Source organism: Pteropus vampyrus, unplaced genomic scaffold, assembly GCF_000151845.1.
Source record: "Pteropus vampyrus isolate Shadow unplaced genomic scaffold, Pvam_2.0 Scaffold74, whole genome shotgun sequence".
Classification (NCBI taxonomy): domain Eukaryota; kingdom Metazoa; phylum Chordata; class Mammalia; order Chiroptera; family Pteropodidae; genus Pteropus; species Pteropus vampyrus.
Window position 1 is genome coordinate 8839631 of NW_011888855.1, and position 25323 is coordinate 8864953.

At 38.9% G+C, this 25323-nt stretch overlaps 3 protein-coding genes across 16 annotated transcripts in view; all 3 read right to left on the reverse strand.

Annotated features, from left to right (window-relative positions):
• Positions 1-2560, reverse strand: part of NME5 (NME/NM23 family member 5) — a 16189-nt gene extending 13629 nt beyond the window's left edge. Inside the window, exons 1-2 of one of the 2 annotated variants that reach the window (XM_011362392.2) lie at positions 2494-2560; positions 1757-1886 (exon numbers count right to left, since the gene is read on the reverse strand). In XM_011362392.2, the coding sequence (XP_011360694.1) occupies positions 1757-1885 (129 nt within the window). In that variant the 5' untranslated portion in view covers position 1886; positions 2494-2560. Of the gene's footprint in view, positions 1-1756; positions 1932-2493 lie in introns of both variants that reach the window. The other variant, XM_011362391.2, reaches the window with a different exon arrangement.
• A 2237-nt stretch (positions 2561-4797) lies between these two features.
• On the reverse strand, positions 4798-9930 carry LOC111741151 (bromodomain-containing protein 8-like). Its single transcript, XM_023532012.1, has 6 exons — positions 9618-9930; positions 8539-8802; positions 7734-7891; positions 5271-5360; positions 5105-5173; positions 4798-4849 (listed from the first exon to the last, which is right to left on the reverse strand). Exons 1-6 carry the CDS (start codon positions 9894-9896, stop codon positions 4798-4800), a joined length of 912 nt encoding a protein of 303 aa, XP_023387780.1. The 5' UTR covers positions 9897-9930.
• Positions 9931-11990: 2060 nt separating this feature from the next.
• LOC105293609 (bromodomain-containing protein 8) overlaps positions 11991-25323 on the reverse strand; it is an 18648-nt gene continuing 5315 nt past the window's right edge. For 2 of the 13 annotated variants that reach the window (XM_011362397.2, XM_011362399.1), the window contains 18 exons: positions 23948-23997; positions 23608-23730; positions 23409-23489; positions 22909-22973; positions 22065-22201; positions 20799-20943; positions 19707-19916; positions 19020-19300; positions 18218-18667; positions 17812-17905; positions 17564-17610; positions 16579-16793; positions 16142-16234; positions 15876-15944; positions 15322-15499; positions 14498-14602; positions 14000-14044; positions 11991-12366 (listed from right to left, as the gene is read on the reverse strand). In XM_011362397.2, coding sequence (XP_011360699.1) covers positions 12307-12366; positions 14000-14044; positions 14498-14602; positions 15322-15499; positions 15876-15944; positions 16142-16234; positions 16579-16793; positions 17564-17610; positions 17812-17905; positions 18218-18667; positions 19020-19300; positions 19707-19916; positions 20799-20943; positions 22065-22201; positions 22909-22973; positions 23409-23489; positions 23608-23730; positions 23948-23997 — 2448 coding nt within the window. In that variant the 3' untranslated portion in view covers positions 11991-12306. The other 11 variants (XM_023531967.1, XM_011362394.2, XM_023531966.1 and 8 more) reach the window with 11 other exon arrangements.

Sequence of the window (25323 nt, forward strand, 5' to 3'; positions counted from 1 at the left end):
ACCTGGTCTTTCTAGGTGGTCTCCTATCCAAGTACTAACCAGGCCTTACCCTGCTTAGCTTCCAAGATTGGACAGAATTGGGCTCGTTCAGGGTGGCATGGTCATAGATGGATTCACCAGGGCTTAATTAACCACTAATGCTGGGTTGTTGTCAACCTTTTGCTGGTAAATAAACAATGCTGCAAAAAATAACCTGCATATATGTCACTTCATCTTAACATATGTTATAGGAGGGATTCCCAGAAGTAGGACTGCTGGATCAAAGGGTAAATAAATGCATCTGTAATGTTAATAGATAATTGCCAGGTTCCCTTTCATGGGGGTTATGCCATTTACTTTTATATTTTTGCCAGATGGTATCTCAGTATGATTTTAATTTGCTTTTTCCTACTTAACGATTGAGCATCTTTGTATACGTTAAAGAAGCATTTGTTTTCTTTTTCTGTGATCATCCACATATTCTGTCCATTTTCAACTGAATTTTTATAGTTCTCTAGGAGCTCTTTATATATTAGGGAGATTAGCTCTTTATGATATGAGTTGCAAATCTTTTTTCCAAGTTCGTCATTTGTGTTTTGACTTTGCTTATGGTGCTTATTTGGCTATGCAGAACTTTATGTTTATAGCCTTATCAATCTTTTCTTTCGTGGTTCCTAGAATAAGTCATAGTAAAAAAGGCTGTCCTACTCTAAGAATAAAAAAGTTCATGCATTTTTTCCTCTAGAATTTACATAGTTTAATTTTTTAATATTTAAATTTCAGATCCATTAGGAGTTTATCCCGGTGTATATAGTGTAATACGTGAATCCAACTTTTTTTTTTTAATGGATACCTAGTTTTCCTAACTACATGTATTAAAAAGTTCATCTTTACATGAGTCTTTTCATTATTGTATTAAATAATTCCTTATACTTTCCTGTACTATTTCCTTACACTTTCTTGTACCATCCCTCCCCTCAGCCTCCACCTATCCTAAGTTCAACCGAAATCCCATCTTTTCTGAAGACTGAGTTTCTCTTTTTTATTTTTTAAAACACTAAACAGGCAATGTAACACTGTATAATAAAAACTAGAATTTCAAATAAGGATGGTACAAAAAGGAAGATAATACTTAATTTCAAATAAGGATGGTACAAAAAGAAAGATTAAGTATATTCGATTCTATTCAATAATCTTTAACAACACTCTTTTTACATTCATTTTCAAACCTCTACCAACTGCAGAATATAAGGCTTAAAACATTAAATGTTTGTAATAACAGAAAAAACAACATCAACAGTCTCAAAGTCCATCAGTAGAGGATCAAGTAAATAAATTGTGCTTCATCCACAATCCACATAGGGGTATATGACACAAAAGTTAGGAAGAATGAGCTAGATTCAGATGTAATCATCTGAAATGCTATCTGAGTCATAAAGGGAGTCAAGGGAGGGGAACTGTCCTATTCCAGTGGGGAAAAGTGTTTGCGAATGCATAGGAAAATCCTGGAAGAACAAAGTGGTAAGTGGTTATCTCTCTTTGGAGAATGAGACTTGGGGTAGAAGAGGAGAGGTGGAAGGTAAAGAAATTTTATTTCTCATTTTATATACTTTTGAGGTGTGAAAAAACTTTAAAAAACTATCACATGTGACTTTTAATAAACCTAATTTTTTTAATGCAAAATACTACAGATCTAAATGGGTCAACACATTTACATAAACATTTCTTTTTTTAAGCTTCAATGACAGAAAGCACAATCATCGTGCCCAGAAGTTACCTGAACAATGGTGAATCCAGATCTGAGAATAATATCTTGTATCTCCTCCTCTTTGTCAACAATATCTGGTTTGATAATGGCCAGAGTTTTTTCTACATATATCTGAGGTGAGGGCATTGATAGCTCCATTCTGGGTTTTGGGGGTACAATTTAAGAGATTCTTGACAGGTATCAACTGCAATGACATGCATCCCCCCACATCCCAGATTTAATGCAATAGTGATTAAGAACAGTATTGTTGGGCGCTTGATTTTATTAATTTATAAAGTTAGAAACTGCAATATCTTTTTCTATAAACAGTTTCTCAATAAAGGCATACCTCGGAGATACTGCGAGTTGTCTCGAGTATCACAATAAAGCGGGTCCTAATCTTTGTGCTTGTGGAAGGTCTTGTCTTCAGTTTGTAAAATATGCAACACTTGTCAAGTGCATAAAGCGCTCGAAGTGCAATAAAATATTTGCCTGTAATACAATTTCTACTCTGCAGATAAATCATGCCTTGGGTTTCCTAAACATTTTCATCGAGGTGGAGAGACCACCGGACAATCCAAAAGCCTGGGACCCACACAGACTCTTGGGCAGGAACAGGAGACCAGATCGCCAGCTCTCCAGCGGCAGATTGAGCAACCCCACCCCACCGGGACGACTAACATAGGCCTGGTTGGAAAATAGGATCCCTGGGTTCCCCTGGGCCTTTCTTGTCAAATGCCGACTCCGACCCTCCTCTGTGCACTCACCTCAGCACTTACTCCCGAGGTGAGAAGACAGCTTGTTGCTAGGAGACCTGAAACCCAGTTTAGGGACGGTGGCTGCATAGGGACAATTCCAGCAGCACACTTCACAGCCTCTAACCGGTTCCTTTTAACCAAGAAAGGGAGCCAGCCCAGGCATTTTTATTCCCCTTCCGAACCTTAGAGCACTAAATGAGACAAATCATAAACACTCTCCTCTCATCCCACTCCAGCCCCTTCTAGAAAACCCATGTTAAATACCTTCCTCATTTCACCAGATGATGCTATCCCCTCTATTCCCAGCTTCTGTAATCATTAAAAAGCAATCTTCCACTTGTGGAATAATATTTATTTATAGAGCACTAATAAGAGGTTTAATCTAGTTACCTCTAAATTAAGCCTATGGAACAAAGACATGGGCATTATTTATGGCAAAGCCCCAAATCTTGGCTTTACCCTTTTTCCTTATATTATGTCCACAGGCAGGCACCTTTGACTCCTTGGTTGCGAGTTAAGGCCTTATTTTTATTAGAAAACACAACAGAGAAGTGATAAACAAGTGCTGGGATCTTCTCTGGGTCAGAGTCTCAATGAAGGTCGAAATTGCAGGACAGGTCAGGGGAGCAGCTCCAGGTTAACAAAACTGATTTTCCATCATGCACTGGGTTGGCTGGTTCTCATTCCAGACTATTTAAGTCTCTTCTTTTGTCTAACCAAATACTCAGCACCTACAGGGTCAAAGCAGATAGCAAGCTATGAATCTTAAAAGGTACAGAGGTTTTAATACAATTTTCTTTGTTTTTCCACATGAGATTTGACTGTGCTTTTTTCTTTAAAATATGATGCTGCCCAGAAAAGAAACCATCAAATGTCTTCTTCTGGCTACTATGTCTTATCCCCTATTGATGTGACAGTGTTAACATACAATATCAACAGGTATAGGAACAAAAAAAAGGACAGTGACTCTAGCATCTGGTTTACATGGTTAGCCCTCTGGCTTGAGGCTCTGGAAGCAGGAGCTCCCATTACCATTCCAGCTCTCTTGAGAGTTCTTCAGCAGTGCTTGTCTTCCTAGATGACTTTAGTTTACCATTAACTCTGGACCTACTGAGGCTCAGGTTTTTCCAAACCAGTAGGTATGATGTCAATCCTTCAGGGCCTTGACTCATCCCTAAATATAAACTCTGGAAACACTTCAACTTCACCCATATTCTCACAGATTTTCTAAACCAGATTCCAGAGATTACACTCTTTTTTCTTGCAACTCTCTACATACAGTACCTGAATCTGCTCCAAGACTTCTCGCTGCATCTCCACAGCCATATGGTACACATGATGATCAGAGTCATTGTACATCACAGCATTTTGGAACATCAGCATCAGGTCCCGCTGGAACTGTGCCATGGTGCGAATCCGTCCCTTAGACAAGTTCCTTTTCAGGGTAGTTAAGTCCATGGGTCTACAGGTGGCCAAGAGAAACCAGAGGAAATCAAACATTCATGTGGAACATGTAGTGACCTAACATGCTCTCTTGGAGAACTAGCTCTTAAGGAAAATAGCAGTAACGATAACAATCCCCACTAGATATAAAACAGCAACAGCAGTTAATCTCTGACTGCTACTACTTACAATAGGCCAAACGCTATGTTGGGTACTTTCTATATTAACTCAAACTTCCCAATAAACCTATCAAGTACATACCATTATTATCACCAATTGGCGATGAGGAAACAGATCTAAAGAGGTTAAGTACTTGCTCAAAGTCATACAACTTGGATTCCAATTCAGAGGCAGCTTGACTCCAGAGCCCACTCCAGGCCCAGCCACTACACTCTACTATTAGAGAAGTGGTGGCCCCAGGTACCAAAGTTGTAAAGAGCTCCAACAATCAATTTTTCACATGGTTATTACAGACTGATTGTTTACAATGCATAGTAATATACTAGGTATTAACCTACTGACTGCATAATCAAAATCTAAGAATTTTTTTCCTTTTATGGAGGTGAAAAGAGAATCAAGCAAATATTAAGACAAATAAATTATTAATGAGACAGAGCATGGGTATATAAGAGAAGGCACAGCAGTGTAGAAAAAAGACTGAACTTAAAGGTAAGAATCTGGGGTTAGTTTCAGCTCTGCTATTTACTGTTAATCACAGACAAGTCATGACCACCTCTGAGCTTTCGTTTCCTCATTTATAGAATGAGTCTGTCTCCAAATGTCCTTTCCTGATCTTTTATACTCTATTAACACACTGGTCTGGGACGGCATTTTAGGTGAAATATGCTATAAAAATCCAAAATACTGCCATCAACCAGTGTTTGTAATATCATTTGGATTATCATCTTTGCCTTTTAAAGTTCTGCTCCAAAGAACAGTGTCAAAAACTACCGAAGGATAATGTAAGATTATAATGAATGAATCATATTACTTAAAAATCAACACTAGAAAAAAAAGCCTTTATTATCATAACTTTACAAACTTATCCAGCTATAAAACATATCTTTAGTTTGTAAGTAATGTAAATGAAATAAGAAATAATCTAATAGGTGGGAAATAAAGTATGAAAAGACAGATATAAAAGCAACCAGCCTTTCTCAACCCCTTTTCCACTGACCTTTTCACCACATCCTTGTATCCTGGGGCCTGCCTTTCTGATACAGGCTTCAGAAATGGACTGCTGAACCTGTAAGGGGACAAACCCAGAAAGGAAAAAGAAACCCTAGAAAGTCGCTCAAATTAGAAGAGTGGCTGTGAACACCAAAAATGGCTTGGAGATCTACCTGTGACTGGCAATCATCTTCCAGACTGGTAGTAGAGTCTTTTTAAATAGCAAATGATCCTGAACAGGGTCACTCTGGCTTAAATCTGACCTATGGGAAAAATGGGACAGAAAAAGAAACAATAACTTCACAAATGGCATTCTGTCTCCCCTGGTGGTAATGAGGTTTTCTCAAAACATAGTGCTACTAGTTAATATCTGAAGGAATATAACACCATAAGAATATAAACATATTTAATGCTTCCATAAGGGACCCCAAACTTTATATTCTCTTATGGATCACTATTACCCAACGAAGTAGTTACCTTCTTATAAAATATACTATAAGTCTACAATCGACTGTGCTTTTTGGCATCTTGCTGATTTTGCTCCTCAGCGCCTGTGACTCTAAAGAACTGACCTATGAAAGTACTTTGTTCACTGATGTTTCCCAACTGCCTGGCACATAGTAGATACTCAATTATGTATATGATAAATGAATATCTGTTCCTGTTTTATGCAGAAATATGCCACATGGATAAATGTCTCTCCCATGTTTCAGAGAAAAAATTACTTGGTTTCACATCCCAAGGAATTTTCTTGCATTTTATCTGAATGCCAAATAATTATATACTTTTTCTTTCTGTATAGTACTATTTAAAATACCTTTAAAAAGTCATTTATCCTCATGGCCCTTTCTTCTCTGGGCTAAATTGTCTAATTTATTTAGTTTTTCTTCAAAGGTGCAACTGTTTGATGTTTTATTTCATTTTATAATTTTCCCAGTTGGCAAGTTTTCTATTTACTCCAAAATTAAACATCATGTTACCCCTCTCACTTTATACACTGTATTATTCTCTCTAAACGAGTTCTCTTCACACCTAAGGCTTCACAAGGATGAAGCCTTTATGCACCATATTGCATTTGAGTACAACTCACATCTCATTTTATCTTTCTCCAATTTCAGCAGTTCTGCATAACTATTCATTTTCATGATATAATATCTTACCAGCATCTAAGTTATATACCACAAAAATCAATTTATCCTTAAATTTAGAACCCTATAAGAACAAGGCATTTAGAGCCCAAAACAGACCTCTTCCTTTGTTTCTAGTCAGTCAACCAGAATGAACAATAACCCCTTGGCACTGGTGCAATTTTATTCACACGTCCACACAACAGATGTTTAGTTAAGTTTCCATTATAAGCAAGGTACTACACCAGGTTCTGTAACCTCATAATCAATCACTTTTGCGATATTTTAAGAAATAATTTCTTGCTTACCTTTATTTCCATCTATTTGGAAATGCATGCTAGGCAACTACAAGTAAAAGTGTGGGAGTGGAAAGGATCTGTAGACTGGGAGTGATGCTCCAAAGGCTCTACTTCCCTTTGAGAGTCAGTACAAACTAAGGGTGGAACTAGAAAAGAGGAGCCTGGAAAATGTCTATCTTTCAAAGTCGTTTTAAGCTTCCCTGATGATAAAACAAGAACTCAGCTTTCTATCTCCCCTTAAACTATCTAGCCAAGCAGACTCAATTACTAATATCTATTTCTTTCTAATAAAGATTTAATGTTTAATCTAAATTCTAATAGTGTGGAGTATGCCATTCAAGACACTGAATGCCATGAGATAAAATGTCCCAGATTAGAGATTTCCCGTTTTTTAGATAGTCATCATATGCCATCTGCTCATGCTTACATAGGAAGTAACAGAAAAAGCAAAGAAGTAATTCTTTAGTAACCTAAGTTTTAAGCTGTATTCTATTTGTGTAACAAAAATCTGAAATCTGCTATTTAAAAAACATATATGCGCGGTTCCATTGTATACCTTAAACAAAAAAAAAGTCTAGAATAATTATTGGTTTGCCTTCCTACAGATACATGGATGGATCTGGGATTGTCTAGTAGAAAAAAAAAAACTGAAACACTTCATGCTGTCTTCTCTCAATAGGTAAGACAAAAGGACCAAGCCTGGAAAAGAACTATTTTTCTGACTTAAAAAGAAATTCACTTTACAAAAAAAATTAAGATTCTAAAATGTGCCCCATAATTACTTATAAAAAGATGAGAAAATTATGTAAACAATTTCCCAAGATTTGTGAAAAAAAGAGAGTATAACTTCAAAATAATTTTTAATTTCAGGTTAATAGAAGCCATTTTAGTATTCTTAAAAAGTACATTTTGTATAGTATTAGACATAAGGGACAGTGACTCAGCAATGTTTCTTGAATAAATATAATAGAGAGAAGGGTTATTTATGAAAAATTCTTGAATGTTGAAACATATTTGTTTTATAAGAGGAAATCATAGACTTCTATTTATACAATAAAATTTTATTTAATTCTATTTCTAGAGTTTTCCAACTTAAATTTTCTTTTTTTAATTTACAAAAGTAATCCATGTTCATGGTAACAAATTCAAATAGGCATAACAGCAGCAAAAATATAAATCTCAACAACCTTGGATAAATATCTATACTTACAGTTTTGAGGAGGTAGCATGGCTGAAAAGGATGTCCACCAGAGGAGGCTCCTGAATGCTGAAGCCATCATCACACTCACCTGAGGAGGGCTGGTCTTCCATCTCTGACACATACCCTTCACCCAGGTCCTCCTCTTTGGATTCTTGCTTAACCTCTCCCTGGGAATGCCAAGAAACAAAGAAAATTTTAGAAAGAGATTTACTATCTGCAAGGTAATTTTACTTGTATGGGGTAAATGAAAGCTGACCTTAAAGTGAAAAGAGGCCAATTATATAAAGCTATAAAATAAATTAGTTAAAGGTAACTTAACTAGACCTACGTAATGAATTCTTAGTAACAATTATGCTGGAGAAATTTGACACTGTATCCTAAGAAAAAAATTAAAAAGCAATATACTCAATTCTAGATGGATGCTGTATTCTTTTAAGGCTGTCATTATCATTTGGGATCCTGGAACTAACTAGTCTAGCTGGTCAGATAATATTAATGATAATAGCATTCTAAATTTTACTGATTACTTACTATGAGCTAGGTACTACACTAAGTGCTTTACATGAATTGTCTCATTTAAACCTCACAGCAAACTTATTAAGATAGAGGCACTATTATTCCATTTATAGCAGAGAAAATTGAGATTCTAAATGTTCACTAACATGCCTAAAGTCACACAGCTAAGTCGTGCTAAAAGCGGGATTTGGACCCAGGTATTTGAACTCCCTGGAGTTAACCTATGTGATCTAACCACTCTACTCTGCCTCCCTGTGTAGAGGGACAATCAGATGGCCAGTTTGAGTTATTTACTTACCTCTTCATTCTCTGTGAGGAGTTCCTGAACTGCACAAACACCTGAGGGAGTTGGAGCCACCTCTTGCCTTCCATTTTCTCCCACTGATTTCTCGGCTACCAAGGGGTCTACTATGGTTAAAAGTTCTTCAGAACCTCTGCAGGGCTCCACTTCTCCTTCAGGAGCTTCAATCTCACTTCCTTCTTGTCTGTTACCAGGTGAAGGACAGCAGCCTTCACTTGATTCTTTGCTGCTAATGCACAATGGCTCCATTAAATAAGCTACCTGCAATCACAATTTATTGTTAGATGCATAGGAACACCAGTGGTAATCATCTACATATCAATAATGCCACATGATTACATTGCCACTGTAACTAAGTCTGAGATGGCAAATAAGTTAATTCAGTCAATCATTTTAAATGTATTAAATATCTTATATACATAGGCACTGGACTCGTTGCTGGGACAAAACAGTAAACAAGATAGATATGGTTCTTGCCTTTTCAAGGAGCTTATTTTCTAATTTTTCATCTTCAGTGTCAACTCTGAACAATTGGGAATGATAAGCAAACTGCTGAAATTTTTGTCTGCCACAGACAATGCAGATAGAAGTGGCAATATCTGAATGGGATCTTTGCTGATCTTGAGATAGGTTTTCCTGAATATGTGTAGTTGCTGCATAAATATAAACTCTGTCCAATTGTTTATTTCTGGTCCTTAGCCCTTAACCAGGGTTATAAGGACACTGTAAAATAAGGCCTTGGAGTCTCAATGTTATAAACTTCAAGAAGAGTTTGGGCAAGTTATCACCTCCCATGACTCTCAAAAAATGAATTGCAAGAATACTCTTACAAGGCAGTCCTGCATACAGAAATTTCACTTTCTATGATTCAGGGTCCTAATGACTGAGATTTTAGACTATTCGGTCAAGAAGTACACATTGGGCACATATTTGGTTAGTACCAAGTGCTGAAGACACAGCAATGAACTTAGTCCCTGCCACTGTGGAGCTTATATTTTAGTAAACAACATTACAAGTGGTTAGAAATATGTACAGGTAAGACTCTTCCAACTTTGGAAATTATGGCTCCCCATTACCTCAGAGAGAAAGTGGAGGAGGTTCTGGCGGCTGACTTGCTCTGCCTCGTCCTGATATTCCTCACTGCCTTCGTCCCCCTCAAGGAGCTCACTAGGTTCTCTCCCTGGGCTGCTTTCCTCTAGTTCCTCAGCCCCTGGCTCCTCAGTTTCCCTCCAGCTGCCCACATCAAGGTCCAGACTAGAGTCCCATGAGCTGAAGAGGGACCTGCAGTCGTTGCTCAATTCAGAATCATTGGGATAGTCTCGTTCAGAATCCAACCAAACCCACTCACGCCCCATCTGTAAATACACAGAAAAAATGCATTAAATTCACTCAAATCAATATTCCTAAGGCATTTGCATCTCCTAAGCTTGCTAGAAAGAGGCCAGAAATTACTTTCCACTCATCATTAAGAAGAGTAAAAGCTAGCTGAAAGGAGACATCAGGAGATGAAATCTCTGTCATTGGAAATAAAAAGAAGCCCACATCAGAGAGTATAATAAAAATATTGCTCAACAGGTATTTTTTCTTGGATTTCCTCATACTCCAAAAGAACTGGAACATAGTCAGCTAAACAGAATTCCTCTATCCAAAACCACCCTTAAATTCAACTGCAAGGCAGTAAATTTGAGAGACAAAGGATATTTCCCTCAGCGTATAGACATTCTTAACCTATCAACCATTAAATCCACAAAATATACTTTAAGATTACCTGTGGCAACCTTCTGTTCATATCCAAATTTCATGTCTCAGAAGTTTAAAATGTCTTCCCTTGCTCTCATTATACTACACTACCTTGGTTTTCCTGTCCCTTTGTCCTCTCCCTTTACACCTTTCAACAAATCCTTGTCATCTATGTTCTTGCTTGGTCCTCTGTTTCCTTATTATTTCCTTTAAAAATGTATATACTTTGAGGTTTCAACTTTGATCTCTATTCAGATGGCTCCCAAATCTCTCCACCTTTACTTATATGAATTTTGGATCATTTCTCCATGTACCCAAAAGTCAGTTTGGGCTTCCCTTTTTGTGCCCTACCATCTACTTCGATTCAACATTTCAAAAACCAAAATTACTCATCTTCCTGAATATCTCCAGAATCATTTGCTCTCCCTAATTTCCTTATCCCCACCATCAACACTATTTTCTTGATCCTGTTTTGACTCTTTCTTCTCTTATATTCAATAGGCAAGTCCACTTCCCAATTTTCTTCCACAATTTTTCTCAATGCCCATCCTTTGTTCCTGAATAAATGCCATAGCCTCCTGGTCAGTTTCTCTATAATCTGATCTGCTGTAAGAAAATAGTGTCCCTATTCAAGGACTCACAGAAGCTATTACCTCAATATAAATTTCTCAATCTGCCAAAGTCCTCCATTAAGCAAGCCCATTTTGCCTCCCTGGCCTGGTACCTGTACTTCACAATTCTTTAGTATAATCCCTGTTCTGATTTCATTTGTCTCCTTATTGTCCCCACCACAGATGCCTACATTGTCAAATCAGCTTGCTAAGCTTATTCATCACCTCTACCAACTCAAAACTATGTCCTTTAATAGACCTCCTCCGCCACAAGCTTCTCCAACTTTTAGGGCTTCATTCCTTCTATCTTATCCATGTTTATGGATTGCTTGGGAATATACTGTAGTTAATTTTCTAAACTCTGGATGGAATTCCTATCACTTCACAAAGACTGTATCTTCTACTTCCTTAGTATCCTAACAAGCTTTAAGTTTTAAACCAAAAAGATCTGACTTCTATTCATCTTTCTTAAACACATCTTTTTCAAGAAGGCTCAAAGTACTAGACGATATTCTATTAACATCCGTCTCTTTAAAATGAAAGGCTCATAATTAGGTTCATTTCATGGAGTTGATTTTTATTAAGAGAAATTGGAATAAGGTCAGGTGATAAATTTGATAATGCTTAAACCGAGTGTAGCCTTCAAATAGAAATGTTATAAATTCTGAAATACACAAGACTACTACACAAGACTACACAAAATAGATAAGAAGGAAACAGTAATATACTAACTTACAAATAACCATATGCAAAAATAGTATTAAGGACAAATGTCCAAGGTAAAGGTAAGTGCTACCGATGTCCATGCTCTTATCTTCTTTAAGCAATGCCATGAACAGAACTCTGAAAACCTTTACGTTTTCCTAAACATTCAAGAAAAGCTGAATAAGACAGCGCTTATAGCACAATGCAATACTTTAACCTATTAATTATAAATTCAATCTTGGTTACCTTCTCTGTGCTGTAGAACAGTTCATATTATAAGACCACTTCCCTGCTCTAACCATCTCATTTCCACAAATAATGAAAGTTATCATGCAGAAAAAAATCACAAGTTTGTGCACACACACACACGTACAAAAAGAACACACCAAAGGCTAGAGTTTTCTTTCAGAGTTTATTGTGTACACACACACACTTCACAGGTTTTTTTAAAAGTCTGTACACTTCACAAGACAGTACAAATTAGTTACAATCTGCTAGCTACACATTAGGACATTAACACAGCCCATGATTTTTGCCCTAAAACAGGCAATTATGCTACTTCAACTCTCTGAGAGAGATTTTCCTAAATCATGTCACATGGCCCAGGTGCCTCCTCTTCTGCAACTTCCACTTCTGGAACTGGGCCCACATGCCCAAGCGCTATCTTGTTTACTTTTTCAGGTCAGCTCAATGAAGGTACTCTGAAACTTCATTTTTTCATTTTCATATCAGCTTCAATGGCACAGCGGCGCCCCCTGGTGCCCCCATCCTAAATGACAGGCAGACAAAAAAAGGGAGTATGAGTGAGTTGGTTAAAAAGAAGGTACAACAAGAATGCTGAGGATTTGGTTTCTTGGGGGAGAGGGGAATCAGCAGAAAAATCCAGGAAATGAGGGGCATATATCTGTCTTCCCACAGAGTGTGATAAAAATAACCTGGTAGTAGTTTGTGAGAGGATTATGTATTACAGGGTATCTTGCTCCTGCCCACCAGAGGTTGCTGGAATCCACCTGGGGTCCCACAGAATGACTATTAGTCATCCCACCCAGCCCCAAATTATGTGCAAAGGAACAGGAATAGTAAAAGAAAGGTGGGAGAGTCAGAAAGGGCAGTGGATAGTGAGATTCTTGGCTAACATACCTGTCCAGCTGTTGGTCCCTATAAGAAAGGCCTTTCCTGCAGACTGACCCTGGCACTAGTTCCCTAGCACCTCCTGATAGTTGTTTTCCATGAGATCAGGACAACCAGAAGGCTTCTTTCCATCTGCTGCTCTCTCCCTGTAGCCCAGCTCCTTCCTCTTGTGCAATACTTTGCTGTCTTCAATAGATAAAAGATCCTATTAACCAGCTTTGCAACAGCCAGCCAATTGCTTGGGGATCCAGAGTCACTGTTGCAGGTCAATAAGAACGGAGATTACAGTGTTCTGTCTGTGGTACAGGCTGAGGCCTGTAGGCAAGATGAACTATTGAACACTTCTGCTGGGCCAGGCCATTTTTACATTTCTAACGTGCAAGGACTCTAAAATTTTTAGAGCTTGAGAACACAAGTTGCCTCTGAGGCAAAGTGAGAACAAAGATACCACCTTGCATTTGTATAACATTTTTTTTCAAGCCAGTTCCATGCCTATTATCTCATTTTATCCTCACAACATCCCTGTGAGGTAGGCTGGACAGGTACCTCATTATATTAGCTCCATCACAAAGATGAGGAAAACAAGGCTCCATGAAATAATCCAGTCAGTTTAAGATCATGTGGTTTTCTAGTCCGATGCTCTTTCCATATCATGCCTCAGTGCCCCATAATGAACATCACAGAGTCAGAGGATCATTCAATTCATGGAGCAAAAGTCTTTAGGCTAGCTTTACTAAGCTCATCTCTAATTCCACCAGCCACTACTGTATGCAGTCGTCATTGTTACTGAGATCTTCATCTTAAATTTTACTGAGTGTTTGTGTATCAGGCATCAGCCTTGCAACTTAGTATTAGGGGAAAAGAAAAAAACCATGTGCTGAATATCTGCCAGTATGAAGAACGCTTAAAATCCAGCTAGTAGCTGCTGCTCTGAACAATCTTCTATTTGTAAGAAAATTGGCAAAAGGTGAAGTCAAGAAATAAGGAGCAGGTGCATCCTAGACCCTTACCAATACTTCATTTCAGCCTGCTGAACTCATGAAAAGTCCCTACCCAGCCCACACACACACACACACACAAACACACACACACGCACACACACAGAAAGATAGGAGTGCAGAAAAGACAGTTTCTTATTCAATGATCTGAATAAACAGAAATTCAAGACATTGCCACAGTCTGCCATGTTGGATTTCCCTCTGCCACCCACCCCCAGCAGGAGCTGAGAATCTCTGTGGCAACACCACCCCTTGCAGCCATTCAATACTTACAAAGAGAGAGAGAAGGAAGGCAGGAGAGCCCATGGGGACACTGTCCTGTTAGAGGACAAACAAACACTGATCAGGTTCCACGGAAACTCTAAGCCGCAAGCACCCCAAACCTCAGGATAGAGACACAAGCACCACACATACAAAGACAAAATTTAAAAACTCAAGAATAAGAGGAAAGAGATCCAAAAGCAATCTGGCCATTAAGCCTCTGGAACAGGAACTGATGGTCCCCAATTGCTATAAGCTAAGTCGTTTACCCCACCTTGCAAGCACTCTCTCAGAGGAATTAGTAATTCACTCACTCAGCTCACAATTTCTCCCCTGTGACTGGGCCTTTCAGTCACAACAGGTTTCTTTTGTTTGGATGGGAGCAAACAACAACCATTCTCAGATTTATATGCACACCATTGGAATTCAGAAGCCCAGCAGTAACATAAGGTTCTTTGGATGCTTCAGACTTCTAGCACTGGCATACTGGCCCTTTCTTGGTCTCCTCACCTTCTCTGAAGCATCCTGTTTGCGGGTAGAATCTCTCCCTCGAAGACTTTTAGCACTGATCCCAGACTCAGATGTTTGCATAATCAACTGTGTGGCCAGGAATTGCTGTAGGGAGAAGAAATACAGTTGGCCCTAGAGACCTGATCCAGTAGGGAAGAACTAAAGACACCTTAGGCTTTGTAAACAGGACTTTGTATAGTACCTTTCTGCAATCAGCATCCAAATATTTCTTGACTGATTAGAATTTTAACATACTAGGTTTTAATTCTAGCTGTGCGTGTTCAAGAAATTTGAAAATGCCAAATGGCTTTTTTTTGCTATAATATAGAATCGAAGTCTCTATCCTTTAAGAATGAGAAAGAGAATAAAACTAGATGAACCAAAGAACATCAAGTAAGCTAAGTACTTGGCAGACTCTGCAGAGATAGACCATATCCCTTCAAGTTCAATATCCCGAAGGAAGTCTGATAATGCAATTACAGGATAGAAGTAGGTTACCTGTGATGAATAAGGAGAAGAAACTCTATTTGTTGATTGTCTACTATATACACACTTAACGTAATCAAAAATATACACTCACCATTTTATAAGAATTTTATTAAAAAACTTCAAGAAACTTGCCCAAGAAAGGTGGACTATTCTCTCACAATTCTTTTACCAATCCAACATGAGAAAACTAACATCAATCCAGAAAGAACAAAATTTTATGTTCCTAACTATTCCAAGTAAAAGCCACAACACCCCTTCCTGACATCAATATATGAATTACTCCCTTGAGTATTTTCATTTCATCCTTGCTAAAACACTAAGGATCCTCAAAGTACCTGGATCTGCTCCAGGACATCTCGCTGCATCTCTACGGCCATGTGATAGACATCATGGTCCGAACTATTATACATTACAGCATTCTGAAACATCAGCATAATGTCACGCTGAAATTCAGCTGTGCTTCGGATTAGTCCATTTTCAATGTTTTTCTTAATAGTTGACAAATCCATAGGCCTGAAAAAAAGAACAGGTAAATGGTAGCAGAGAGGGGAAGAGGGCTCAAATGAATCCCTGAATATATTACCATACAGATCTCATATATCCCTTCAGTCCTAATTGTCAGGTCTCAAATGCCAACTCCTCATCCTGAAACAAGCACTTAACCCAACGTCAGTCTGTATGATAAGCATTGAAAAAGGTAATAAAAGAGGTTAGTTCTTTTAGACTATCATTGGTGATACAGCTACTGAAATGATCAGTTTAGTACTTGGTCACTTTTACTCATTATCAAAAACATTTGCTTTAAACTTACTGTCTAAAGTAAAAATCCACTAAGACTGGACAATTTACAATCCAGGGAAGTCAATATGCTGAATGGATTGTGGCTTACCTCTGTACAATGCTGTGATAGCCAGGTGCTATGTCATCTGTAACAGGCTGCAGGAATACATTGGCATACCTGTCCAAAGAGAATATGATGCAATTACTGGCTTATCCTCCAGAAGCACGGGTGAGGGAACTTAACCTAAGTAGCTGAAGGTTATAAGAGCCAATGCCAGCAGTCCCATATAAACCTACTCAGACTTTTTTCTAACCACCAACAATGAGGAGAAGCAGAAGAAAATGTTCCTACTAACTGGTAAAACCTCCACTCACCTATGATTAGCTGCAGCTCTCCATACGAGCATGATAGCTTTCTTCCAGATTTTCTGTGCCTGAATAGCTTCCTGATCCTCACTACAGACAGAGCTGAAATCAAAGAAACACAGAAGTCTCACTAGGCGTAATTTTTTTTAAAAAGTCCTAATTGTTTCTTGTCAAATACAGGTGTGTCTCGTTTTACTACACTTCACTTTAGTGTACTTCATATTACATTTTTTACAAATTGAAGGCAAGCTCCTCCACCAGCAAAAAGATTGTAATTCACTTTATTGCAAATCTCAGTTTCAGTGGTCTGCAACTGAACCCGTGTTATCTCCACAATATGCCTGCATTTGTTCCAGGCCAAAAAAGGGAAGATGAAAAAGCAAGATTAAAGATCCTCTCCCACCTCTCACCTTCACTGCCTTGACCTCAAAGAATCTGATACTCACAACTGTGAGGAAGCAGGGCTGCTGGGGATAGAGTCTGCCAGTGTGTGGGACTGCAGCGTAGCATTGTGTATGCTAAAGCCATCATCACTCTCGCTCACAGGGGGTTCATTATCCATTTCTGACAAATAGCCTTCTCCTTGATCTTCTTCCTTAGGCTCCTCTAGGCTAGCCGCTTCGCTGACTCCATCTTCCTCCTCGTCCTCACCTGGGGCATCCTTAGACACAGCATGTTCCAGTTAACAAATGTAAGCAAAGCTATCCAGCAAAGCATCATTAAATATGAACTGTCTTTTGGGTTAGATCAGTTTTAGAAAATGACCTAACACTTTCCTGACTGAGCCCTCTATCACTTATACTACCATCTACTTACAGACACTGATCAATCAAGTAATTCAGAACCTGGACAAAGAATAAGACCCAGGATCCTCTTAAAAAGAAGAAAAAAAAAGCTACTTACTTAAGACTAAGCTAAGAGGCGTTCCTTCTTTCCCCTTGCTCTTGAGAGGAACTCTGACCCTGGGTACAAAGTTATCAAAAATAGTTTTTATTGTGTGTCTCATCTGATGGAGCAAGGTCACATCGCATTATTTTAAGTCTGTTGGTTACTACTGTTTTAATAATTCTAAAAAGAAAACTTTGGATGGTTTTCTAGATACTGTAATTAATAATCTAATTTCTTATATGGTCTCCCTGGCTCTGGTATTCCTATTAATTTCAAAGCCCTCTGGATGTATCAAAACTTCTTTGTGCATTATACGCACAGAAAAGTGTGTGTGATAGTCACAGATTTTTTCAGATAGGAAGCACATGATAACATAGTACTTCTACTATGCCTAACTGTCCACTGCAGCTTTTCCTCATGCAACTTCTTAATCAGTCTCATCTCAGAGAATAAAGATGTGAATTTACTGAAATTCATTTAAAAGGTTGTGCTATAAGGAAATCTAGTCACACAGCAAGAGGAATAAAGAAAAGTCTGAAATACCTTTATCTGGCTTCCAAAAATAGTCCCTGATTCTTCTTTCAATGAGTCTGCAGAGGAGAGAAAGACTACCTGAAGATTTTTCCACCTTCGCCTTCCCCTTCCTATGGACAATAATCCCCTGCAGCTCTCCTTTCCATGCTGACCTATTCTACCTCCTCTACTTGCCCACAACCCACGATCCCTCAGAAGCCAAAGCAAATGATTTCAAGTTAGTTACAGAATACAGATTTCCTGGCCTTATTATTTACCTGACATTTCAAATTTGTGCTGAGTCTCTGCCTCTAAAGGATCTTCAATGGGATTTGAGCCATGTGATGGAGACAACATGCTTTCAGGGGATGCCTGAAGACCAAAAAGAACAAATACTGTAAATACTGGTAAGTCACTATAGCTTACATGATTTTATTCTTCAATGACAGTGAGACTACAGAAGAAATTCTAAGTCCTACCCACATAATACAATTCTAATATATGCCTATATAAAAGTAGGACAAGTATGTATATACATAGCACTGATCACACTTATGGGCTTTAGACACACCAAACATCAAACATGTCAGAACTCAGGAATGCAACAAAAAAACTGAAGGCCTAAACTGTCACTTCTTACCTAAGGTATAACCCTCCATTCTTCCAGCCCCTGATCTTAAATACCTCAGTCTTCACAGTTCTAAGTGGAGTCTCATCGCCTTTCCCACTGGAAACATCTGCTTCAGCAATCTCTCCAGTTACAGTACTTCTGGGTTCCTCATCCAAGTCCTGACTCCTGAGTTCAGGTGGCTCCATACTTGTGGCTGGAACAACTCCAGTTACTATTTCAGCCCCTGAAATGCCTTGCTCTGGTTCAGCAGGTTCCATTTTGATCTCAACACTGGGTTCCCTGATGTCCACCAGTTCATGGAGTCCTTTGTTTTCTGATTCCTCAAAGTCCAGCCTCTCTTGCTTGACTGTCAACTCTGGTGCTGGAAGAGGTACTGGCTTGTCCCGTTCCTGAATAGGGTGTTCCCAGGGGCCGGGCAGAGACTGGGGATCATCATTCTCTTCACAGAATGACAGTGCCGCTTCCACTGCTGCCACATCCAGCACTTCAGGATGATCATCTACCTGTCCAATAATACATACACTGTTGAAGTCAAAAAATGAAGACCAAGTCCCTCAATTCTGTTAGTACCAAAACAAGATGGCCTAAATCTGCAGTTTCTCTCCGCCTTCCCTACATAGTAAAAATAACCAATGGACAGGAACCTGTCCTATGCAAACCAGTAACATAGGGATGGCTGGGAAGATGACTAGTATGTCAGCACCAAAGGGCTTTGGGACTACAGAGATGGAAGTTGGCAGAAGGAGAGTTGTTTGTTCATGTTTGAGAACAAACTATGAGAAGCAAGAAGAGGCTGAGGAGAGAAGGCTATGCAGGACCCATGAGAGATTCTTTTGGGCTTTGCTCAATAGTTACCTTATCCTCAATGATGGCAATGATGTCTCCAACAGTCTCAAAATCCAGCTCTTCACCTGTGTAAGACACAGCAATATCCATCTTCTCAGCCAGATCTAAATCTTCCTTCCCATCTATGCTGGGAGCCTTTGATCCTCCAGAAGCTTCTGCTACCCCTGATCGGAAACATTCTTCTTTGATAGAATTGATAATCATGGAGATTTCACTGCTATCCATGGAAACAGTCACAGTATGCGGATCCCCCACAGACTCCATAGGAACACAGGTGTCAGGCTGACTCACTGAGTAACAGGAAGAGAAAAACACCTCAGAAACTTATTTAGTACCAAGTGACCACCTGGAGATCACACCAAGGCTACAAACAGATGACAAGTACCCATACACTAAAGCTCAGAAAGTTATCTTATATCTGCCTACATTTCCTTCTCTCCAGTTTTATCCAGAAAGGTGAGAACGCATTCTCAAGCCCACTGCTATGTACACTTAGCCTTTTCCCCCAGCGCATAAATGCCCATCCCACTCTTCTCACATCCTTGTTTTTCTAAGGATAAAGATGACAAATGTCCATGGAGAACAGAACTGAAGCATCTGAATTGGAGCTGATGCCCTCAGTCACCTTTCTCTAACTGGAGTTAAAGATGAAATTTTGAACCTAGTGGCTGCTCAGGGCGTGGGTAAGGGACGCACCTGGAGCTATACTCTCAGGAGTGGAGACAGCCGGAGCAGAGGATGGTGCTGGCAGCGCAGGCATCATGACAATGGTAGCCTGGGACACAGATTCTACAGGGGGTGGCACAAGTTTAACTGGAGGTTCACTGGCAACAGTAGTGAAGGAAGCAAGAGGTGTGGTGAACTGTGTAGGACCAGCTTCTAAAAGCCGGGAAAGAGTGGGAGCACCTAACAGACAAAGAAGTACACAAAATGAGATAAGAAGGAAGCACATGAACAAGAAGCAATAGCCACTTTCTCAACCAAGAAAATTTTTAGTCTCAAAGGATGAAAGCAAGTCCCCTGTTAAAAAAGTTCATTACCTATATCCTTACTTTCTCCAACCTTAAGATCTTCTGCCAAGTTAGGAATGACCCAAAGCACGAGAACACACAACGTGTATGAAAAATGGTTGGAAATTTCTTCTCAGAAGAAAATTAAACAACAACAAAAAAATGGTTTGAATAAATCTGTCACTTCTGCTAAAGTTAAGCATGCTGTACACCACCCAAATTTAACACCACTCAAATGCCAATATCTAATGCTTATTTGTTATTTAGTAAAGCCTTTTCTTTTTTGCTTTACATTTTCTACTTCATTTAATTCTCACTAAGCCTTGTAAAGTATATACACTACAATTAATGAGAAGAAAGTGAGACTCAAGAGTCAAGTTACCTATCCAAGGTCAAAAAATCAAGTATGTGGCAGGCCTAAGACCCAAGTCCAGTTCTCTGGTTCCAAATCTCACTCCCCTATTCTATAATCTCAGGTATCTCTAGCACCCTTCCATGATTTTGTAAACCCCAGAGAAACAGCTTCACTATTAACTTCACTATTTTTCTCATCAATATCTATCAAATATCATTCAGGGCTACCAATATTCTGAAGATGGAATGGATTTAAAATCTTGGGCACTATGTGGTTTAGCAGGTTAAGAGGTTAAGTAGCTCCAATGTTGGGCTTTAAATCTAGGATTGACAGTTGCTTAGTAACAAAGGCTAGAAATCAAGGGCCATCAATGCTGAATTCAACATCTCTGAAAAAGCAGGTAACGGAAAAGTGGTGACTTACCTGAGGCAACAGGGGAGGCCGCAACAGTGTTGGGTGTTTGCTGCATCTCCCCACCATGTATCATGGGAAGGACCCCGCCTACCTCCAGGAGGACACCTGTACTGTTCAGGTGGCCAGAAGCCACAGCCATTTCACTCTCATTTACCTACCAGGGAAGAATAGAGGTGAAGGCTACACTCAAGCTTTCCTTTACTACCACTTCCCAAAAGAGTTCCAGCAGCTGACCAAACTTCATGAATCTAAAAGTTAATGTCCAAAGAGAATAACTTCAGACCCAAGGGAAACTCTAATTTTCAAAACTTATTTAACAAGAGTTCTCTGGAAAAGAGAACCAAATTAATTATGGTTTCAGATACCTCAGGACCCAAGGATTCTACCAACTTACTGTGTGGGTTTTTGTTTTTCCTTAATTAACGTTTAACTAGGAAATCTATTTCTCTTTTGAACTTTTTTCCGTGTCATATTTTAGGTCCCAGGCACTCCCTTCCAAAGTACTAAATCACCACAGCTCTCAAACACCCACAGAAGTCTCCATACCAGTCTGGGGCTAGTAGGCAGGAGGCTGCCCTTCTTCAAGAGCTCTGACAGCAGAGGGGAGGGGGGTGGAGTTGCTTTCTGTCCAAGCATCTTTTTCTGGGGTGAATCATCTGTTACTGGGGTCATGGGGGCTTCTAAGGGTGCAGAGCCTGGAGGAAGGGTGTCAGGAATCCCAGGAAACGAGGTGACTGGGGTATTCGGCAAAGTCCCAGGGGTTACCTAAGAGACAACAGAGAACCTTTATCTGACTTCTCAAACTCTGGAAGGTTCCCTACTAATCTGGATGGGTTACTGTGTCTAACTATTACTTTAACAGTCCTGAGTGGAACTGCCCAGAAACCCTCTACCTCTCTTGTTCTCAGCCACACCTTTCTTCCCCACAATTTTTTCTCTTACATTCACTCAGACCCAACCATTCCACCCAACCTGCCCTTTACAAACTCCTTACCCACTACCAATATTTTGTATTTACAAGGTCATTGTCCCTTATTTCAGCGGGAATTTCATTAAGACTAATACATAGTCTTTTCATCTCTCTCAAAAGATCAAAAGCCTTAATGTCTTTAGGTCCATCCTTATCTTAGAGCACAGAAAAGGTGAATTAAGTCTTTAGATTCTGACCAAGAGAGGAAGTTGCCTCTAGGCCAAAAGTGGTTTCCTCATCACTCAGCTCTCTGCTGGCTTATTGCCCCTTTGCTGATTAATTCTTGCAGATGAAAATAGACTCACCCCAGAGGTGGCTTCTTCCATAGTGGTTACAGTCAAGTCCCCAAGTGGATAATCACTTCCTGGAGAGGCAGAGTCTATAGGAGAGCGGACCATCACAGTAGGTAACCTTCGAGGGGGTGTTTTTACTGCTTGACGAGCTAGAACCATAAGAGAACAATTCCTAAGTCTTCGAGATTAAATAAATGAAACTAGACACTACTTGGCTATTGTATAATAAAGGACAAGTGGAGATGTTTTATTAAAACAGCTTTATGAGTTGGATTAGAAAGTTTTTTTAATTCTTCTAAAAGACAGGAAATGTTGCTTAAGAGAAACTCTCACTCTGAGCAAACTCATTTAACTATTCAACTATCCTAAAGGTCCATGAAGTAGAAAAGTGGTTTAATGACCCTTCAACAGCCTCTTCAATAACTTATTAAGATTCTGCTTTTAACAAGAGGAAAAGACCTCATTAGCTCAGAGCATGTATTGCCCCTTTGCTGATTAATTCAGCAAAGGGGCAATACATGAGTACAAATGCTTAAGTTCTTCCCCTTATAGAGTGACTGAGCTATTCTCAACTTTTTTACAGGCTTTGACTTCTAAAACCTTAATTATGTTCAATGTCTTATTATTAAGCCTTTGTGTCCTTCAAGGACACAAGGTCTAGTTGGATCTGAGCAGAGCTCATTTTTGTTTCTTCCTGGACATAGAGGGATGTTTTGATTCTGGTAGAAGATGACAGAGAGAACTATGCAAGTAAATTGGAATTAGTAAATTCTATGCTACAAAATATTTTTCAACTATCATTAGCATGTAGTACTGTGTAGTCAACTGCTAAACAGGTTTACTAGGTTCAGCTTACCCTGATATGCAGCATCCGTAGCCTTCCTCTTCACTTCAGCTTCCTCTTCCTCCAATTTCTTTTTCCTAAAGAGGGAATTAAGAGTTAGATCCTAACCAGCTCTAGTTCCTCCACAGTTCTCAATGCCCTCACAAGGATTTTTTTTTTTGGGGGGGGGGGTTGGCTAGCACTTTCTTGGGGAAAGGCCTAAAAAAGAGTCTTTATTAGCAAAACAGGAAATGTCAAGTTATTGTCTAACTACCAGTTCTTCACCCACACAAACCAGAGCCACTTTTAAGTTAGAACTAAGTTACATTTTCACACTGAAATGCTCTATCACATTAACTTCTAGGACTCACTCCCCCCTCCCAGCTACCAGGCCACTCTGTAGCTTTCCCCTTCCAGAATCTCTCAAGTCTAAAGGAATGACAGACAGAGGAAATAACCCAGATTACTTGAAGAGAAAAGAGGTAAAAAGAGAGAAAAGAGTATACATAGAAAAACGATATAATATAACCCACATCGCAATGTCATTGCAAAGCTCATCCAGTCTGCTGTCCATGTGCCCAGCTTGAATTAGTTCTGCATCTCTTTTTAGCCGTCTATAAGAAGAAAGAGAAGTAAGTAGATAGACAGGTTTTTAATCTGCTATTAAAAAATTCGACTAGTACTAGAAGTTAGCCATCTCTCCCAACCATTTGGCATCTCTCTGGTAAGTACCTATATTTTTCCTGGGTTTCTTTTATTACTTTCTTTAGTTCCTCAACTCGTTCAGCAGTCAGTTTCCGAACAATAACATCTTCAACAGTTTCCACCACTTCTCCCTTTTCACCCCGTTTCCGTCTGTGGAAAATTGCAACAAACACACAACACGCACACTTGAATAAGAGAACATTTGTTCCCACTCCTACTTAATTTCTTTGAGCCTTCTCCATCAGGTAACCACTGATAACTTCTATATTTTTATCACTCAGTAATATAAACTGATATAAAACCAGACTTCTTCAGTAAACACTCTTCCCTAAAGAGATTTAGCTTAAATGTGTGGCTTTGTACTCACTTTGGGGTCTCAGTGGTCTCTAGAAGCTCAGAATACTGAGAAGCACAATGCTGTGGAAAAAAAGGGAAAATATAAGGAGCAAGCCTTTAAAGAAATGACCTTTCAAAGTTTCAAAATATCAGATAGACTGAGGTTTAGAGAGAGGAGCTATATGTAAGATATGAATGCTTTCCAGGAAAGCAAATTACTTAGCAATCGAATCGGTTCAAAATAACCAATACCAAGACACAGAAAGGGGAATCTTCTGGCCTGGAGTTTGAGTATTTGGGGGAAAATCTAATAGCCAATATTTACAGCTAATATCTACTGAGTAGTTATAATATGCAAGGCGCTATGCTAAATGCTTTACAGGTACTACCTCAACTAAATCTTCAAAATAACCCTGAAGCAACTTTTTTCTCTATTTTACAAATGAGAAGACTGAAGATTGTTGTCCAAAGTTATTAAGTGGAGTCATATTAAACCCAGATCTAACTCTCAAGCTTGGGTACTTAACTATTACACTACACTGACAAGAATAGTTTGTAATATAAGCATGCATCAATGGATTGACAAACGGAAAAAAGAAAAAGGGATTCTCAACTATTCTCCCTCTTCATGGTATAAAATCTTTATGATTAAAGGGCAGAGCCTGGAAAGGAACCTACTTCCCATCTCAAAGACTACTCTAAAAGAGCACTTGCTTGGGAACTTACTTTTTGAGAGAACCAGTCTGGAGGGCGGCCAGGTTCTGCAAAGGGTTTAATAGCTCTGCTAACTGATACCCTATAAAATGAGAAAAGCCTTATTACATACCAAATAGGGGGCAGGGGAAGCATGGTGAGAGTTCAAGGTTTAGAGTACAAATCTTGGAATAAAAAATTGCCATTGTGAAGTATACTGAAATGTGACTATGGAAAATGACATAAGGGCTTGAAAATCATTTACAGGGAAAGTCATTGCTCAATGGTTTTCCTAAATGATATATTTCCTGGGTAAAGTGAAGGTATTAGAACTTAAAGTATCATTTCTGTTCATTTAGGAAAATATTTTAATGTTGATTTTGTGTTTAGAAAACACACACCTTTTTAAAAGCAAGTTGTAATTAATTACAGACCCAAAAAAGTTCTTTTGATCCACTACTAAAGCTCCTAGAAATGTAATATAGGAAATAATTTAACAAAAGCAGCAAGCACCAAGAAGAAAGCACCATCTAGACTTGATCAGACTGATAAAGTTAGATTTTTTTCTAAATACCTGTAGAAGAATGTTTAACTTATGGCACTTCAACTCTATGAATATTAAACAGTCCATAAAAATAACTATAAAATACATGTGGTGATACAGAACATACTTATATTAACTATTAAAAGGACAATTTTCTTTTATAATACAAT

What these genes read in the sequence shown, in the direction of transcription:
- LOC111741151 (XM_023532012.1), bottom strand. Translation starts at nt 9,896, where the DNA reads ATGGGGCGTGAGTGGGTTTGGTTGGATTCTGAACGAGACTATCCCAAT. An exon ending in TCCTCCACTTTCTCTCTGAG is followed by an intron (nt 8,803 to 9,617) that starts GTAATGGGGAGC and finishes TTGTGATTGCAG; the next exon opens with GTAGCTTATTTAATGGAGCC. An exon ending in TACAAGGATGTGGTGAAAAG is followed by an intron (nt 4,850 to 5,104) that starts GTCAGTGGAAAA and finishes TCTTTGGAGCAG; the next exon opens with AACTTTAAAAGGCAAAGATG.